Raw genomic sequence first — 19,452 nt, 5'->3', positions numbered from 1 at the left:
GCTGTCGACGGGCAGGAGGTGGGGTACACCCTGAACTGGTTGCCAGCCAATCGCAGGGTACATAGAGACAGACAACAGTCGCACGAACATGCTAACTCCACACAGGCGGGGCCGAGATTTGAACCCCAGTCCTCAATATTGTGAGGCCACCGTGCCACCTATTATGTAAAAAGATCCATAAAATAACAAATTTAAATTAATAAATTAAAAACATGAGTCGTCACAGACAATCACAACGTATCCAAAGGGCAGTATCCAATGAGAGTCAATTTCTGCTTCGGATTTAATGCAATTTTATTTTGTTGTACAGTAATTATTTTTTTGCTGATTTATTGTTTCATTTATTCTTTTTTCTGAAGGCATTTTACATTGTATTTTTTTGTTTTCTTTCATTGATATTTTTTTGTATTTTATTTTACATTTACGTCATGTTTCATATCTGTGACAAAAATATTGTATTTATCCATCCATCCATTTTCTTTGCCGGTTATCCTCACAAGGGTTGCGGAGAGCACTGGAGCCTATCCCAGCTGTCAACGGGCAGGAAGCGGGGTACACCCTGAACTGGTTGCCAGGCAATCGTAGGGCACATGGAGACAAAATTAATGTTGCATGTTTTTTGGGATGTGGGAGGAAACCGGAGTGCCCGGTTGCCACCTAATATGTAAAAAGATCCATAAAATAATAAATTATATTAATACATTTAAAAAATGAAGTGTCACCGACAATTACAACATCTACGAAGGACATACTCCCAACAACTGGCCACAACATTAATACCTGCAGTATCCAATGAGACCCAATACATACTTTGTACTGTATTATAATTGTGCCTTTACAGTGGATATAAAAAGTCTACACAACCCAGTACAAGTTTTGTGCATTTAAAATGAAATGAGACCAAGATAAATAGTTTTAAAAATGTTCCGCCAATAACGTGACTTATACCGTACAATTTTTCAAGAGGGGAAGTATAAATAACTAAGATAATGTTGCACAATTGTATGCGTTCAGAATCAACCGATCACATTCAAACTCATGTTGTAAGGGAATCAGTACAAATCTATCACCATTGACTCTGATCAACCGCAAATAAGGTTCATCTGTTCCAGTACACAAGATAAACAAAGAACTGGAGATAAAGCAGAATAACTCGGACTGCTTAGTGCTAGGGAACCACAATTTATCCCAAATGGGCCTCATCCTGTGACTGACCACATTAGCAACATCTATTGTCCAGTATGTATGACCTTGGTTAGCTTAACAGCATAAATGTCTGGATAACTTTAAACTATAAATAAAAATATGTCGCAAAAAATCTCAGTATAGTTTCAGTCATCCAGGTCATGAAATGAGACAACTGGACTCTTCTCATTTGTTGAATTTGTTGTGTTGTTCGAGAGTTCTGAAAACCTTCAAAGATTACCGAGGCTACTATGCTAATCTATCGAGCTAACGATACGTTTATGAATGTGAGTTTGTGTCAGTTAAAGCATGCATCGGGAGGCCAAGTCTGAGTGTTTGTCATAACGGCCCAGCAACTTGGCACAAACGGCTGTTTAAAGAGCGAGCGGGGGGTGGGGGGGTTAACTCAACTGGTGTTGGCAGGGGGCCAGTAAACAGGGCTGGCGAGGCCCCCAGCATACAATGAAGAATAACAGCTTCCCCCCATAGAGACTTCATAGTTAACTCGTATTAAACACGTCAATGGGTCCCGCACAAAAGGAATCGGGGCCACGCTGATAAGCAAGCGTCATAAAAGTTGTGAACGTAAAATTATCATTCCCAATACTGTACTGTGTAAACGCAAGAGCTGCAAGTATACAGCGTACCATATGGGACTTGGCTAATATAAGCAAATATTTGCCAAGAACAGTTGCAGTTGACAACCGTGAGTTGAAATATTTACATTAACATGACAAAGCATTGACCGTTTTACTGTTTGTTATCCTTAACTGGATAAGATTCTCAACAGTCATCATCAAAACAAGTTTATGCTTGCGATATAACCGCTTCATTTTAAAACGTTATGACTTTTCCTCTCCAAATACAGAAAGACATCTTTTTGTTTTATTAGATTGTTTTAAAAATGTTAAAACTAAATAATCTTCTGAATACTGCTTCTTCCATCCATCCATTTTCTGTACTGCTTATCCTCACTGGGGTCACAGGCGTCTATTATTCAAAGCCAGCCTCACCCATGAAACCAGGAAAAATATCTGAGAATGTGCGTTTCAGAAACTAATAGAAGACTCAGTAGTCGTGTTTTAGCTTCTGTCTAATATGTATGAACGTTATTTCTCATCTTTCATGAAATATTGATGGATTTGACCTGGATTTAGACCACTACCGCACTTTCATTGCATCTTTTCTTACTGGTACTGACCGAGATCCAGCCTATGAAACTGAAGATGATGACCGTATCTCAGTTGTGGGTGAAAGTGTTATATTTGTCAAAAATGTCAAAATCTGAAGAAAAACAGTTTCTGTAGGAACAAGAAAATAAAAATCCAGAAGTAATCATTGCCATACGGATTGCAAAAATATGAACGCACCATCTTTTACTGCAGCCATAAAATCATAAATTAACTGTCCTGCAAAGTGGACACCAGTGGAGTTGGCCCACTCCCGTTCTCAGTGGCTCAACCGTTGCCATGCGGCTCAAATACGCCGCTCATTAAACTCCACTCCAAAAAAAAAAAAAAAAAAAGAAAAAAAAGCAGCACACTTCCTGCGAGATGCAATGTTATCAAGTCGGTACCCGCATGAGGGGTCAGCAATCTAATCTCAGATGGGTTAGTGTTACACATTTACACATGTGAGTGATTCAGTGGCCATTAATCTAATTCTCGTGAGCATGCTAAAAATGACATTCCCCTATGGAAGTCTTTACATTTTCTCACACGGGCACACTGAGGACACAAGAAAATGCTACCATTTTTCAGTTCTTTAACTCATAAATCATGACATTATTCTCATAACATACCGTAATTTCCGACCGACGAGCTGTGACTTTTGTCACACGCTTTCAACCCTGCAGTTTATGCGGTGATGCTAACGGCCGCAAGGGGGCACTCGAGAGGAAAAGGTAAGAATGAGCCTGGTGGAATATAAGTGCCGAGTCAGTGACTTTTACCGGCCCTGGTAGCCTTGCGCTAGCATTAGCGCTGTGCTAGCACATTGCTGGTGTGTTACTGGCGTGTCTCAGTGATATTTACCGGTAAGTATATTTTAACCGGCACTGTTAGCGTTAGCACTACCATTAGCGCTGGGTGTACCGTCTTTCTTTGTAAATATCTCGTGTTTCAATGTGGGTTTCGATGTGGGCACTTGCGGCTTTTACACCGTTGTGGCGTATGTATGTACCAAATAGTATTTCCTTTAGCAAGGTACTCGATGAGGCTTGTAACCAGGTGCGCTCTGTAGGCCGGGAATTACGGTAATTCATTTCTCCGGAACTGGCAACTAGACTATTGTCGCTCATTTCTCAACTGTTTCTTGTAGTATAGTGTGTAGTGTAGTGTAGTGTAGACAATTTGCTCATGATATTTTGCTTTATAACTTCACTCCCATTATAATGCAACATCTAGGAAATGAATGTCATTTTCAGATTTTATTCTTGTAAAACAAGTTTGGAGTATGACCTTGAATATTTCAACTTTTTCCTCAGAAAATTACAACTTCATTCATGTAAATGTACTACTTTTTTTTCTTTAACATGTGACTTTAATATTGTTATACAGCGGTTATACAGGTGACCTGACACGTGCTTTTTTTTTTGTTTTAAGATGCTGGCCGTTGAGATAAGAGCTCCGGATGGCGGTAGCGCACTTCAAAGCAAACTGCAGTTTCCTAGATGGTGAATAGTTACAGTTACACTTGTCTTGTCAGGAAACACTTTCATTTTCTCACCTCACTACACAAAAGGCCGTAGATAGTATAAACTAGCATTGATATTGTGGTGATTATAAACTAACAACTACCGTAATTCCCGGCCTACAGAGCGCACATGGTTATATTTGTTCCATTTGTAAAGGAAATACCATTTGGTACATACATACGCTGCAGCCGTGTAAAAACCACAAGTGCCCACATTGAAACACGAGATATTTACAAAGAAAAACGGTACACAGATAGTCTAACGCTAGCACCACCGGGCTAATGCTAGCGCCGCGCTAACAGGGTCGGTTAAAAAAAAAAAAACACTTACTTTATACAGAGACCATGACAATGTATAATATCTTTTCATTTTGAAATATTAAATAAAGATAAAGATATTGTTGCATTCCCAATGTAGACAGATAACATGGTGTAACAACACTCGGGAATATATTCTTTATCATCTGCAAAAATAAAAGCAACCTAATATTTCTGTAGCTTATTAAAAACATGATAAAATATATTTTGTTGTTTTTGGTGGCATCTGGAAAAGATTTTTTTAAATGGGCAAAGATAATTTGATAATGTATGAGTGTTGTGAATTATGACCGTGTTCATAAAAATCATTGTAACTTGCGACTTCCTTCTAAAACACTACATTTTTCTTGTATCATAATATTCTCGGAAAATTATTACTTTTTGTAGCATTCAGAATCTTTTTTAATGAATTTTTCTAAAAAAAAAAACAAAACAAAAAAACACTTTTTTTTCTCAATAATGTAAACTTTTTAATTTTATTCTCATTATATTTCTTCCCATTACTGTAATTGTAATATTTCAACATTTTTCTTTTAATATGGCTAGTCTCATAAAATGCTGAAAAAAAATCCAATGTTTGTGTCTTTTGACTTTTTCAGCTAATATTACATGTTTATCATCATGAACATTTTGTTGTGACTCAAAATATTCCTTTTTCAGAAACTATACATTTTTTTTAAATATTACTTTGTTTGCCCTCAAACATACCCCTTTTCTACTACATATATCGCAACTTGATTCTCTTTGAAATTATAATTTCCTTTGTTAAAATTGACATATAATTTTTTGTTATTTTTTTTATAATTGACATAATATTACGTGTTGCAGCATTCAGAATTTTCTTTTAATGAGATTTGTAAAAAAAATTGATAGACTTTTTTTCCTCAGTAATATAAACTTTTTTTTATTTTATTCTCATATTTTTCCCATTACTGTAGATGTAATATTTCAGCATTTTTCTTTTAATATAGCTAGTCTTAAAAAGAAATTGTCTTTCGATTTTGTCAGCTAATATTAGAAATTCATCATCATGAACATTTTGTCAAAATCAGTCCTTTATCAGAAACTATACATTTATTTTTATATTATGTCTTTTGCCCCAAAACATACTACCGTTCGGCTACATATATGCAACTTGATTCTCTTTAAAATTACAATTTCCTTTGTTAAAATTGACGTTTTCTTTTCGTAACATGTTTTGCAGCATTCAGAATTTTCTTTTAATGACTTTTTATAAAATCAAAAACCTTAAAAATTGATGTCAGACTTTTTTCTCAATAATATAAACGTTTTTTTTATTTATTCTCATGATATTTTTTCACATGTAAATTTAATATTTCAACATTTTTCTTTTAATATGGCTAGCCTCATAAAATATTAAAAAAATAACTGTTGGTGTCTTGACTTTTTCAGCTAATATTAGAAGTTCATCATCATGAAGATTTTTTTGTGACACAAAATCATTCCTTTATCAGAAACTATACATTTATTTTAATATTACATCGTTTGCTCTCAAACATACCAATTTTCTGCTTCATATATCACAACTTGATTGTCTTTATCAATCATAATATTACGTTTTGCAGCATTCAGAATTTTTACTTTTTGTAAAAATTGATGTCAGACTTTTTTCTCAATAATGTTAACCTTTTTTAATTTTATTCAGATATTTTTCCCATGACTGTAAATGTAATATTTCTACATTTTTCTTTTAATATGGCTAGTCTCATAAAATGTTAAAAAAAATGTTTGTGTTTTCTGACTTTTTCCAGCTAATATTACATCTTATCACAATATTTATCATCATGAACATTTTGTTGTGACTCAAAATCAGTCCTTTATCAGAAACTATACATGTATTTTATTATTACATCATTTTCTCTCAAACATATATCGCAACTTGATTCTCTTTAAAATTATCATAATCAATTATAATATGACATTTTGCAGCATTCAGAATTTTCTTTGAGTAACTTTTTGTAAAAATTGATGTCAGACTTTTTTTTCTCAATGTTAACTTTTTAAAATTTTATTCAGATATTTTCCCCATTACTGTAAATGAAATATTTCAACATTTTTCTTTTAATATGGCTAGTCTCATAAAATGTCTTCTGACTTTTTCAGCTAATATTACATCTTATCACAATATTTATTATCATGAACATTTTGTTGTGACTCAAAATCAGTCCTTTATCAGAAACTATGCATGTATTTTAATATTACGTCCTCAAACATGCCACTTTTCTGCGACATATATGCAACTTGATTCTCTTTAAAATGATCATTTCCTTTGTTAAAATTGACATTTTGTTTTCGTAATATTATATCGTTTTGCAGCTTTTTGACAGTTCCAAGCGGTTAATCTTCCCTCACGAGCACCAAGTGTGAGTAATGCGAGCTTCCAAATAGCTAAAAATGTAATTCGCCCTCGTCGTTTTGCCATTTTCCCATCGTGGTAAATGTAGTTTTGTGCCGGGCAGGGCGGGTTTGAACAGTCTTCCTCCCCTACGTGCGAATGTTTGTTTTTTGGATTACACTTTGCATCTGTAAACGCTCGCCGCTGACTCAGTTTAACGTCATGGGGCAAAGTCAGCGCAGGGAATGTGCTCAGCGAAGGTCGTAAAGGACTCTGCGGCTTGTCGGGACCGGTCCACTTCCCCGTTCCATCCCCTCCCCTTCTGTTGTATAGTACAGTAAAAAAAAAAAAAAAAACAACAACTCCAATTTGCTGGATGCACTTGAACGCGTCACCCCTACACACGCAAAAATGGTCTTCAAAGCGAGAGGCCATGTGATGCAAGCTGCTGCATAATTCATGCAAAAGGGGAGGAAATTGCTTTTTGGCATCATATCGTTTTTGTTTTTTTTTTGCCCTGTCATCATTTTTCATCAAAGAGGAGGATTCTTCTCTCTTTTGTTGTGTCCACATCAACTGTACTGGCTTGACAGAGCACGGCTGATAAGATAGTTTACACACGCACGCACAAGGACAGGAATGTAAGCCATGCTTATTATACAAGACACACAGATAATGAAAAATGTGTGACGCCAATGACTTCAATTAATTCTTTTAAGGTGTGTGTGTGTGTGTGTGTGTGTGTGTGTGTGTGTGTGTGTGTGTGTGATAACCGCAGAACAGGAAATGAATTGATCTTGTGCAACGTAGCGATAACGTCGCGACAGGAACGGCTCATAATTGCCATAAAATGATGACAGTGTTTCGTTACAGCTTAATTCATGTCCAAATGTCGCCCAAATTGAAACTTATACATTTAATTATTTTCTTTCTTAATGAGTTTACAAAATTATTTTTGGAATATTTTCTTTATTGTCTTGTAATATGGCTTTGTTCCAGGAAAAATATAACTTTCTAGCTCTTGTTTTGACTATTCCTTCATTTTTTTGCTATTTTTCTAAATATCACTTGTCTCAAACTCTTTCTACAAAATGATCACTTGCAATCTTATGACTAATATTATAAAAGTGACTCTTTTTGTAAAGCTAAAACATTTTTCTCGTAGTCTTTTCAATCTTCAATCTTATGACTTTGAGTCATGAAATTACTTATTTTTCCCTCACAATATGACAACTTAATTTTTACATTTTTCTCCTCATACATTGATTTTCATAAATTAATAATATAATTTCTCTCATCTGCTAACTACTTCAGCCTTAGATTTTCATTTTTTGTGAAATATTTCAACTTTTCATATAACGTGACTAACAAGTTTAAACATTTTACATATTGGCTCATAATATTTAGACTTCTTACACCTTAATTTTCATTGATTTTTTTTCCTGACAGAAATTTTTTTCCTCCACTTTTTTTGTTACGTAATTTTATTCTCATAAAATTGCAATGTTTTTATACGTAAACATTTTCATAAATTTGAAAATAATTTACTTCATTACATAATTATTTGATTATAATTAAAGTATTTTTTTTTAACAAAGAGTACAATTTTTTGGTTTGCAATTGAAGTATTTTGTTGAAATGCTTCAGCCATTTTTTCCAAAACTGGTTCTTTAAAATTCTTTATTAATTGTGATTTTGATTCATTTATCTCAATAAATAATTATCTAATTAAATAAACTAAAAATGGTCAAATAAAAAATACCATATAGAATGTATATGTATGTCATGACATAATTGACTAATTAATCATATTCTTCTATTATCCAAGCCGCTTATCCTCACAAGGGTCACAGAAGAGCTGGAGCCTATCCCAGCTAGCCTTGGGCGAAAGGCGGACTACACCCTGAACTGGTCGCCAGTCAGTCGCAGGGCAGATATCAACACCATCCCTGAGGCGGGGATTCGATACCACGGTGCCCGCACCAAAGTCAGGCGTGTGTACTACTACACCATCAGTGAGCTAAAAATTAAATAAAAAAATTAATTAGACAAAAATTAATTAGACACATTTAAAATGTGGCTGAATCATTATCAAAATAAACTTTTGTATCCTGCCATTTTCCATACATTTATCCTCACTAGGTTCACAGGCGTGCTTGAGCCTCTCTCCCAGCTATCTTTGGGGGAGGGGCAGGGTACACCCCGAACTGGTCGCCATCCGATTGCAAGCTGCATACAAACAAACAGCCATTCGCACTCACATTCACACCTATGGGCAATTTCGAGTCTTCAGTTCCCCTATCATGCATGCTTTTGGACAACTTGCAAAATCCACACAGGCGAGGCCGGATTTGAACCCGGGTCCTCAGAACTGTGACACAGATGTTGTAACGAGTTCTCCATCGTGCTGCCTAAAACAAATCCCCATATTTTCACTTGTTTTGAATGACCATTGATACATAATATTGGTGTTATGGTGACAGTGCAATCAGACCATGGAAAAGATTATTTCTATCGTTCCCTATGGAGGGGTGGGTCTGTGTTGGACTTTTACGCTTCAACTGTAGCGGGGTGGGTGGGGGGTGGAGGGCGGAGCTAAGATATTGCACAAGCGTGCCTTTAAGTGATTATTAAATAACTCCAGCGTGTTAAAGGCCAATAAGATATTTAGACGGGAGGAATGAGACGTTGGGGAGGTCTTCTTGTAGAGACGATACCGGGGGCTCATAATAGGCATCGGAACGACAAAGATGATCGTAAGCTACGGCGGGGGCCATAAATAGCCATGTTTCTCATGAAAGGGAAACGTGATAGGCGCTCTTATTACTCAAGAGGAAAGAATGTAAGTAAACCTTGAGCGGAAGACTTCGAGTACAAACACGGCTTTCTTTGTGCAATGCTCGCACACATAAACAAGACGAGAATTGGAGAATAAAAGACGAGGGAGGGAGGGAGGGAGAGAAAGAGGGAGGGAGGGAGGAATGTGCATGCAGAGGAGGTCCATTAAAGTGCTGTTGCAATACGAGAGCCAAAATAAAAACATCAGTACTGTAAAGACGGGACTTGGTTTACGAGGTCTCCACATCAATGTTTCAAACATATGACTGCCACATACAGTACAGTCCGGGGCACGGGTGTCAAACTCGAGGCCCGGGGGGCAAGATCCTTGCCGCCACATCATTTTTGGCGGTCCCACCAAAGCTAATCTTGTGTCTATTTCAGGTTTCTTATTAAATGGACTTATTCTTTTCATTTTGGCAGAAAATGAATAAGACATAAATGTAATACTAATTCATTTTATCTTAAAGAAAAAACAAATAATAATCGCATATGGGGCAATTGTGTATTTCGTCACTGTCGGGCGCAAACCCCCATATTTCGAAATATTTATTTTCACAAACCAATATTATTAGTATCTCCCGTAAGCTACGCATTGGTAAGTGTTGAAAATAGCTCGAGAACAAATCTAATAACGCACTCGGACACGTCAAATGTCTAACAGTACTTGTGAAACTCCGCTTCCTGCATGCTCTACGGAAAGTCACCACAGTGACTGTGTTGTGGATGTTTTTATGACAATAAGTGACAAAGTTACGTTGGATACCTTTGAGTAGGCCCTTTTTTCTTAAAAATTGATCGCTGCAATGCTTTGGTGCAGATTGTCAGCCACAAATGTTAAGTTTGCAGGCATACTTCATTTCAGCCTATTACGCTGCTTAGTCGTTACTGCATCACTTGTGGCTCTTTTGAGAGTTTGGAAAGATGACGTAACCACTGTCATTTGCTTTTATGACGTATTAAAGTATTTTTGTCTGATGGGGTGGTCGACGCGGTTTCGTTCTATAACTGCATCATAAATTGGCAATTCCTGAGCAAACTTAATTGGCAATTGAACGTTATATTTGGCCAGTGTTGTTAATATTGGTGGGCAACAGAATATGATAGCAATATAAGATCAAACATCAGCTTGAACAATCCGATGTTTGGCAACAACATCTGTCGTGGTTGAATGTTACGAGAACTGCACTACACACGCACAAAAAAAGCCACGAATAGTACAAAAAAAATGTCATTACTGTACAAAATGATCCGCGTCTTACGATGGTCCTGTCATACGTCAATGTTCTAACGTATGACTCAGCGATTCAATCTTGTAAACGGGGCAAAACATCAGTACAGCACATAGTTTAAGGTTTACGACAGTCCCGACATGCAGCGCTGACGTTCGATGATACAAACAGCTAAAAGTTGTAAGCTTGATAGCATAGTTGCCTGAGTCATTTTTTAAAATATTTTGGGGAAATGAAAAATATATGTTAGTTGTGTATTACTATGATCTGGATGACTGAGAATCATAAAGAAAAAAGACAATTTCTTGTTTGCACATTAGTATGTTTTTAAAGGGGAATTCCAGTGGTTTGCACTAATAATGTATCCAATAGATCATGTAATATGTATGCTATTTTGAAAATGTGATCTTAAATCCTCTCTCATTTAATAGTGTTTTGAGAAGATTTTTATTGACAATTACAACTTTTCACCAGTTACATGACCACAGATTTGAACCTGTGGCTGTAAATAATGTCGAATATTAGGATGGTTCTTCGGGGAGAATGACGCTGAGTCTGACGAGCTCGCTCAGCCGCTCTGTATGGAAGTATTCCTCCGTCTCCATCCGATCAACCGATACTGCCATTTCTTCATCAGATGAGGATAAATCCGAGAAATCAGCGCCGGGCATAACGGTGTCACATGTAATCGAGCGTTTGGAACGCCACGTAACACGTCACATCCGCCCACGTAAGTCATGTGACTCGCGAAAATGGCGGCGCCCCAGAAAATTCGTAATTGTCGATAAAAATCTTCTCAAAATCACAGTGTCAAAATAGAGTACATATTACATGACCTATTGGATACATTGTTAATGCAAACCACTGGATTTCCCCTTTAGTGACATTGTCACTGTAAATTATTAATTATTCATGCAAGTATGCTATTTGGTTAATGACGTAAAAACACGAGTCGCAACAGAACATCACTGCTATGGAGGAAATCCTCAGTTTTACGTCCACAACGGCATACAATGTATCAGTGTGTACAGAACGTTCATTGTTACGAACGTCCCAAAAGACAAGTCCAAAACGGGGAGTCGTCGCTTTACGACGTACCGTCGCAGGTTAGTGAGCAACTACGACGCGTTCCGACTGACCCACAAATGCGAACATATTACCGAGCACCCACCATCTGCAAACCCCGCAGCGCCTTTACGCCTATTGTGCGATTTCCGCCTGACGGGCGTCCAAACGAAATGTAGCGTGCGTGTTTTTCAAGAGCAATACGGGATTTATTCCCACGCGGAACGCTCGGCAAGTGCACACGCAGCACAATGGCGAGGAGCAAAAACAAAAAAACAAACAAAAAAAAAAAAAAACACACACACAACTCATTAAAAACACGAGTCGCAATGCCAGGGATCGGAGGCGCAGAAGGGGAGCGAGGAGACAATTCCAGCCGGCCGCTGATGAATAAATATCCGCTCCTTACCTCTCCGTGGGAGACGCCGCGTCCCTGGGGGGTGTCCTCGGGTAGGAAATAAAGTTTGGAGCTGGACAAAAGTTGCCTGCTCGTCCTCTCCTCCCAGAGAAGCTGCAGCTCGGCGACGCACACGGGCTCGTCCGGCTTGCAGCGCACCAAGAAAAAGTCCCCCAGCGACAGGATCCGAGTCTCGGCGGCCCGGCTCGCGAATTTGAAGGCTTTGTAAAATATATAGGGTCCGTGTAAGCCGCAAGACGAGCCCACCCACTGTGGAGACGAAACACAACAATAAGAACACGGTCAAATCAACGAGTGGGGGGGTAAACAAACATGTCAACTCACACACTTCACTCTCTTGTTTATTTTCCCCGCATGCTAAGCTATTAATAGCCGTTCAAAGGCGACGTTTGACGCGGATGCGAGCGACGCCGAACGGACGACAAATGTCAAAGTGTGGCGGCGGTGAGCCGTTTTGGACGCGGAGCCGCCGCGCGGAAGACCGGGGCGAGGGCGAAGGCGAAAAAGCGGGCTGAAAAGCAGAAGGGTTCGGCAGCGGCGGGGGGAATTTGGTGTTACCTTGAGTGAGTTCGGCTCCATCGCGACGTTGTGAATTGATTCAACTCAACGCGCTCTCCAAACTTGCTGGCGTGAATGGATCGCCGCAGGTCCTGGCAGGGCCACGCAGCCAGTCACTTCAAATCGCCATCCGTTTCCCCTTAACAACTCATTTCAAATGTGTCCTTGCGAGTGAATGTGCTGCATTTCAGCGTATGTTTTGAAAAATACCCCATCACTTAGTGTTCTTTTGCTAGTTTTGCTCATTTTCTAGGCTCGATATCGGCGCAAACACCACTCCAGGCACGATATTACGCCCCAAAAGAAACGTGATGAAAATATTTCCGTCTAATTCTATAATTAATCTACTTCACAGCTCTTAATGTGACCGACTGCAATGTATGCGCCTGGAAAAGCTCCACTGACGTGGGTTTTACGCCTTTTTGTCCCCTCGCTTCTATATGCGCCTTCCAGGACTTGCGTAAAAGAGAGCGAGTATGAAAGCCCGTTTCTCACATAATGACACAGAGGCACAAGGCAGCCTGTGGATGCCCAAAAGAAACAATGTTACATGAAACTTAATAGGTTCCTCAAAAGGCAATGACACACTCGTGATGTTCCGCCTTTTTTTCCTTTTTTCAATCAAGAGAGCAAACAATTTGATTTTATCGCCCTGCCAGGAAATAAACAGCTCTATATCTACAGCAATCGGTGTCACAATTACAAAACGTCCCCTGCAGTTGACGATAAAAAAAGACACCCGCAGGAATATTTCGCGCACCTATTCCAACAATTCGAGCCGTCATTTAATTGCTAGGTATGAATATATCAGGTTATTAACAATGATGTGTCGTTTGTTGTTTATTACTATGCTATCTGCGTCTTAATATTTACACAAGCCACAAGGCGTGTATTTCCTCTTTCCCTCTTTATCAGTTACAGTGTATTCTATGAGCTGCTGATTCGTGCGCTGCTAAATGTGTCCACGGGGCGGTGCTGTTTCTCCACAAGTCATGCTCAAACCCACGCGCACAAACTACTGGCAAACATGGATTATGCAACATTTTTTTTCCTTCAACCCCCCCCCGACATAACGATAGATAGATAGATAGATAGATAGATAGATAGATAGATAGATAGATAGATAGATAGATAGATAGATAGATAGATAGATAGATAGATAGATAGATAGATAGATAGATAGATAGATAGATAGATAGATAGATAGATAGATAGATTAAATGACTTTAAATGGTGATTTTAAGTCGGGATGCACTGATAGCGCTTCCTTTTTATTATATATATATATATATATATATATATATATATATATATATTTATACACTATTAGTAGAGCATTTTCTCCATGACTGTATTATACAGTCAATGATGCAGCGTTAGATTATGATGAACAAAAATAGTTTATGTTTTACATCCTAGATAGACAAGTACTCGCATTTGAGAACTCGCCGATACATTGACAAAAAGTAAACATTTCCAAAATGTATGAAGTTTAGCCATTTTTAATCATATGCAACTGAAAATGAAGTACTCTTTTTCAGTACAGATACTTGATGCTGCTGCACTGGGAGAAAAAAGTACTTATTTAATTAATAATATATTGTAACTAATATAAGTAATCAATTATTAATCATAAATACGTTGGTTCCACACATGCAAACACAATTCCAATGAAGTTGGTAGATTGTGTTAAACAGAAATAGAAACAGAATACAGTGATTCTAAAGTCATCCATCCATCCATTTATTTTATTTAGCCGCCGCTTATCCTCACAAGGGTCACGGAACATGCTGGAGCCTATCCCAGCTATTAATGGGCAGGAGGTGGGGTACACCTTGAACTGGTTGCCAGCCAATGACACATAGGGGCAATTTAGTAATTTATAAATAAATAAATAAATTTGTATATATATATATATACATACATACATTTTCTTTGCCGCTTATCCTCACAAGGGTCGCGGAGCACGCTGGAGCCTATCCCAGCCGTCAGCGGGCAGGAGGATATTATATATATATCTCATGTCATTATCCAAGCGGCTTATCCTCACAAGAGTTCATGGTGGTAGTTGGAGAGCTAAGTATTTTTTGTAGGTCGTACTTTGTGAAACTATACTGGAATCATAAGCCTGTGTCTTTTTTTGAACATTTTTGGGAAACAAGAAAAAAAACACTCCAAATTCAACATATAAGAAGAGTCAGTCCATTTGCCAGCCACAGCCATGGAAAAAAAAACAAAACAATATTTAGCAAGCATGTTAGTATTTTTTATTGATATTGTGACAGTAATTTTAAACTGATTTCAGCAATCACGTTATTGGTCTAACGACTTGTTACTTCCCAGGAACGGTCAACTCCGACTGCAGTAAAAACTGTCCCCGCCGTGTGTCCGATCCAACTGGTCTTAGCATTATCTCCTCTCGAATTCCCTCAACGCCATCACAGCAGCTCAATCAATGGACCCTCATTGTTAATGGCGGTCTCCATAATGAAGTCCCACCCCCGCCCCTCTTAAATCGATGGCACCGTTCCAGCTCTTATCGCCAGCGTTTTCTGCATGTCGCCCGTTGAAAATCTCCATGTGGATATTGACAAGAACGTGCGCCCGGGGGTCTCTTTTATAGAGGATTGTCTGGGAATTTTTGGAAGAGGAAAGGGGAGCTTCAATCCCCGCCAAGTGAATGAGAAAGTAGCGGCCTTTAAATGCAACCACACATGGGACTCTTACCTCGGGCTCGTACATTGCTAACAAGCCTGCTTTTATTGTGCTTTTCTATTTTGATCTATGTGAGCGTCGCGCTTTGAAAAGGGCTACAAAAAGGAGCAGGAAAAGAAACATAAATAAAAGACGCTGTGCAAGACCGATAAAAGTGTTTCACACATACAGTATTTGTAGACTGGATATACGATAATGATCCTGAGGATTGAGGTTTGGCACCATCGACACCGGAATAAAGCAATAACAAATCCACTAAAATAGCTTAATGTCATGTGATAATGATTAGCATGTATTCCAGAAACATGATTTACTTCAATGTAATTTCAATTATCTATGAAGTCGATTGTAATCTGACATATTCGTTTTAATTGACGACGATAAACATCCATTTTCTTTGCCGCTTATCCTCACGAGGGTCGCGGGGAGTGCTGGAGCCTATCCCAGCTGTCAACGGGCAGGAGGCGGGGTAAACCCTGAACTGGTCGCCAGCCAATCGGAGGGCACATGGAGACAAACAGCTGCACTCACAATCACAATTTAGAGTGTCCAATTAATGTTGCATGTTTTGGGGATGTGGGAGGAAACCGGAGTGCCCGGAGAAAACCCACGCAGGCACAGGGAGAACATACAAACTCCACACAGGTGGCCGGGATTGAACCCGGGACCTCAGAACTGTGAGGCCAACGCTTTACCATCTGATCCATGGTGCTGCCGTTTAATTGACTATTTCCATTTTATTAAAAAAATTTCTAATATTTTATTTTGTTGTACAGTAATGATTTTTTAGATTTATTTTTTGATGTATTATTTTTTCTGAAGATGTTTTACTTTGTATTTTTCCTTGTTTCCTGTCATATATATTTTTTGTATTTTATTTTACATTTAAGTCACGTTACATATCTGTTACAAAGATATTGTATTTATTTAATTTTATATATTTGGTATTTTATTTTCAAGTCCTAATTCAGATCTAAGGACATTGTATTTATTTACGTATTCTTACCTCATTTACTGTAGTTATTTCATCTTTTAATCTCTTTTAAAGACAAATGTGGACATTTCATTTTATTTTTAAGTCATGTTGCAGATCATCTGAAACTTTAATGTATTTCTGTTCATTTATTTATGATTCTTGTATTTCAGGGTAGGAGTGCTACGGATTTAGCATCAATTTTCCAGTTTCAAATGACTCCGGGACTCTCCCAACCCTTGTGAGCATGAGCGGCTTGGAAAATGGATGGACGTTTTAAGGCTCGGTAGGGTTTTAAGTTATAGCTTATTGATTGTAGTGTGGGCTTGTATTACAACAATACAATACAATGCGATTCAATAGAGTATCGTACTTATATAGTTATGTTTATTGGTGTGGAATGTAACCAGAGATGCACGGCGACAAATTTTAGCCCCTTTGACTCATTAGAAGGCGGTGTTACATTTCTCCAGAACGGGAAATCCAATTACACGAGCGAAAGGGTCCGCTTTTAATCAGCGCTCAAGTTCCATCTGTACGACTGCGCCATGCTGCGTATTTGCGGCCCTCCTGCGGGGCGGCGTCGGCTGACCATTAGCAAAACACCGCCGCTCGTGGATAGACGTGACGCGCCGCTATCCTCGCCAGATCAAAAACGACGACGCACCGCAAAGTGTGTCCACTCCTCTGCTGAATAGACACCTTCCTGTAGCCTCGCCTGGTTTGACGCGTAATTTACAGCGTGATTTGACCTCAATCACAGCGCGTTGTCGTGCACGCGGCACGGAAAGGTAAACATTATCTCCAGCCGCAATGCTATGAACTAGCGACTCAGTTTTCTCAAATTGAACATGAAACAAAGAGAATTGCACGTTGTGTAATTTAAACTACATAGCTCTGTGTTACAAAAGTCCAGTTAGCCTAATGCATACATGAATGGAAAATGCTATTCACGTGCTAATATTAGCGTCTCAACATACACAATATGCAAATATTTTAACCTATGTAGAGACATATAATACTCACAGTCATATATTCCTTATCAAAAATTATTACCGTAATTTCCGTCCTATAAGCTGCGACTCTTCACACGCTTTCAACCCTGCGGTTTATGCGGTGATGCGGCTAATTTGTGCATTTTTTTCCTAACGGCCACAAGGGGCACTCAAGCGCAAAAAGTAAGACTGACACCAGTGGAATATATGTGCCGAGGAAGTGACTTTTACCAGTATGTTGTTGTTTTTTTTTTTACCAGCCCTGCACTGCGTTAGCATGCTGCTGCTGTCGTGTCTCAGTGATTTAGGGATGTTTTTTTTTTTTTTTTTAATCGGCCCTGTTAGTGCTGTGCTAGCGTGTTGCTGCTGTGTTACTGCCGTGTCTCATTGATTTTTACTGGTATGTTTTTTTAACTGTCCCTGCTAGCGCGGCTCTATCTTTAGCGCCGCACTAGCATGTTGCTGTTGTGTTACTGCAGTGTCTCTGTTTGTGCTACCTTGTTGTTGCTACGTTAAGCTAAGCTAAGCTAAGGTATTAAAACTTTGAAAACTGTTTGTGTACTGTCTTTCTTTGTAAATATTTCGTGTTTCAATGTGGGTACTTGCGGCTTTTACACAGGTGCGGTACCAAATGGTATTTCCTCTACAAATGTACTGGGTGATATAATCAGGTGCGCTCTGTAGGCCGGAAAATACGGTACTATTACAGCAATTTACTGAGTAGTAGAGAATTTTCTGCATGACTGTATTATACAGCCAAGGATGCAGCATTAGATAATGATGAACAAAATATTTTATGCTTTACATCCCATTTAATTACATTACTGTTGTGTTTTTTTCATAAAACATTTTAGCATGCCATGTTTCCTTATTTTAAAAAAAAAGTTGAGATTCATTTGGAGGTGAGGGCTGAAAGAGATGACAGTAATGGCGTTTTCATTCATTTCAAAATGGAAATTTAATTTGAGATACAAGTGTAATGAGTTATGAGTGTGTTCACGGGACAAAAACTCATTTCTCAAGGCACTGCTGTATTGAGAAGTGGTTATTCCTTGCTTATTTTACTTGCTACTTAACACCCCAGCGGGATTTGTTTTGTTTTTGTATTTTGCTGGGTTTGCAAGTGTGTGTCGGCCTTGCTTGATGTAGGAAAAAAAAAAAGCCGAGCGGGATGAGAAAAGTGCAAACTGCAAATAAACTAAGCTGTCTCGCCGCCGCCATCTGCATACAGTTACATTTAATATCTCACCATCTGAGGCAAGGATTAGAAGCATGAATAATGGATTTATGTAAATGTCTGATGGGGTTTAACCATAAAAAGATGAGAATGATTGAACGGGCTAGATTGAGTTACAGCTGCAAGCGACTCGTACACGTGTTTTCACGGAGGTTTGCCGTGTATGTTACCTCCACATCGGAGGAATCCATTAATACAGAACCCGATCTGCTTGCTCCATTCCAAACCACACGGCGCTTGAACTATGCGGCTACTGAGGACGGCCACCTGAGGAATTTCTCATAAAATGCTCATAAATGTTCACGGGTATCTGTGATCACATGACTCACCGACCATATTAGCTTCTCCTTCCGGGGCAGTGACCCACTAGATCACCGCAAATGGTGCTGTGTTGCCCCCCCCCCCCCAAAAAAAAAAAAAAAAAAAAAGATGGATTTTTGCGATTTAGATGCAAAAATAATCTGTATATATACATACATTGAATTCAAGAGAAAGGAGAGAGGAGAAAGCAAAAACAAAAAAGCTCCAACAGTATTGAACGCATCACCATTTTTCTCACTAAATATACTTCAATAGATTGTACTGACCTGAAACTTTCACCAGACACTGGGAGCAACCCAAGTAATCAATACAAACAAAAAAGTAGAACAAATAAACTTGGAAATGAAGTTGGGTGTATAAATGTGAAATGACACAGGGGGGAAAAAAGCATTAAACATGTGAAAAAAAGGCATGGAAAGTCTAGAATCCATCAATAATCCAACAGCGATCCAGTCTTTTGTCAGTCCAAATGAATATCAGATGGTTCAGTCCTAATTGTTGGCCGACAAAAAGGTTTCATTGCCAAGGTGTGTGAGTCAAGACACAT

General features: G+C 38.5%; 1 protein-coding gene across 1 annotated transcript in view; it reads right to left on the bottom strand.

The window, feature by feature from the left end:
- Positions 1–13,082, bottom strand: part of arid5b (AT-rich interaction domain 5B) — a 129,564-nt gene extending 116,482 nt beyond the window's left edge. The window contains exons 1-2 of the mRNA XM_061836577.1: positions 12,665–13,082; positions 12,098–12,355 (exon numbers count right to left, since the gene is read on the bottom strand). Coding sequence (XP_061692561.1) covers positions 12,098–12,355; positions 12,665–12,685 — 279 coding nt within the window. The 5' untranslated portion in view covers positions 12,686–13,082. The remainder of the gene's footprint in view (positions 1–12,097; positions 12,356–12,664) is intronic.
- Between the last annotated feature and the right edge of the window lie 6,370 nt (positions 13,083–19,452).

This window comes from Syngnathoides biaculeatus, chromosome 12, assembly GCF_019802595.1.
Source record: "Syngnathoides biaculeatus isolate LvHL_M chromosome 12, ASM1980259v1, whole genome shotgun sequence".
Classification (NCBI taxonomy): Eukaryota; Metazoa; Chordata; class Actinopteri; order Syngnathiformes; family Syngnathidae; genus Syngnathoides; species Syngnathoides biaculeatus.
This window is presented reverse-complemented; position numbering and strand designations above follow the sequence as displayed.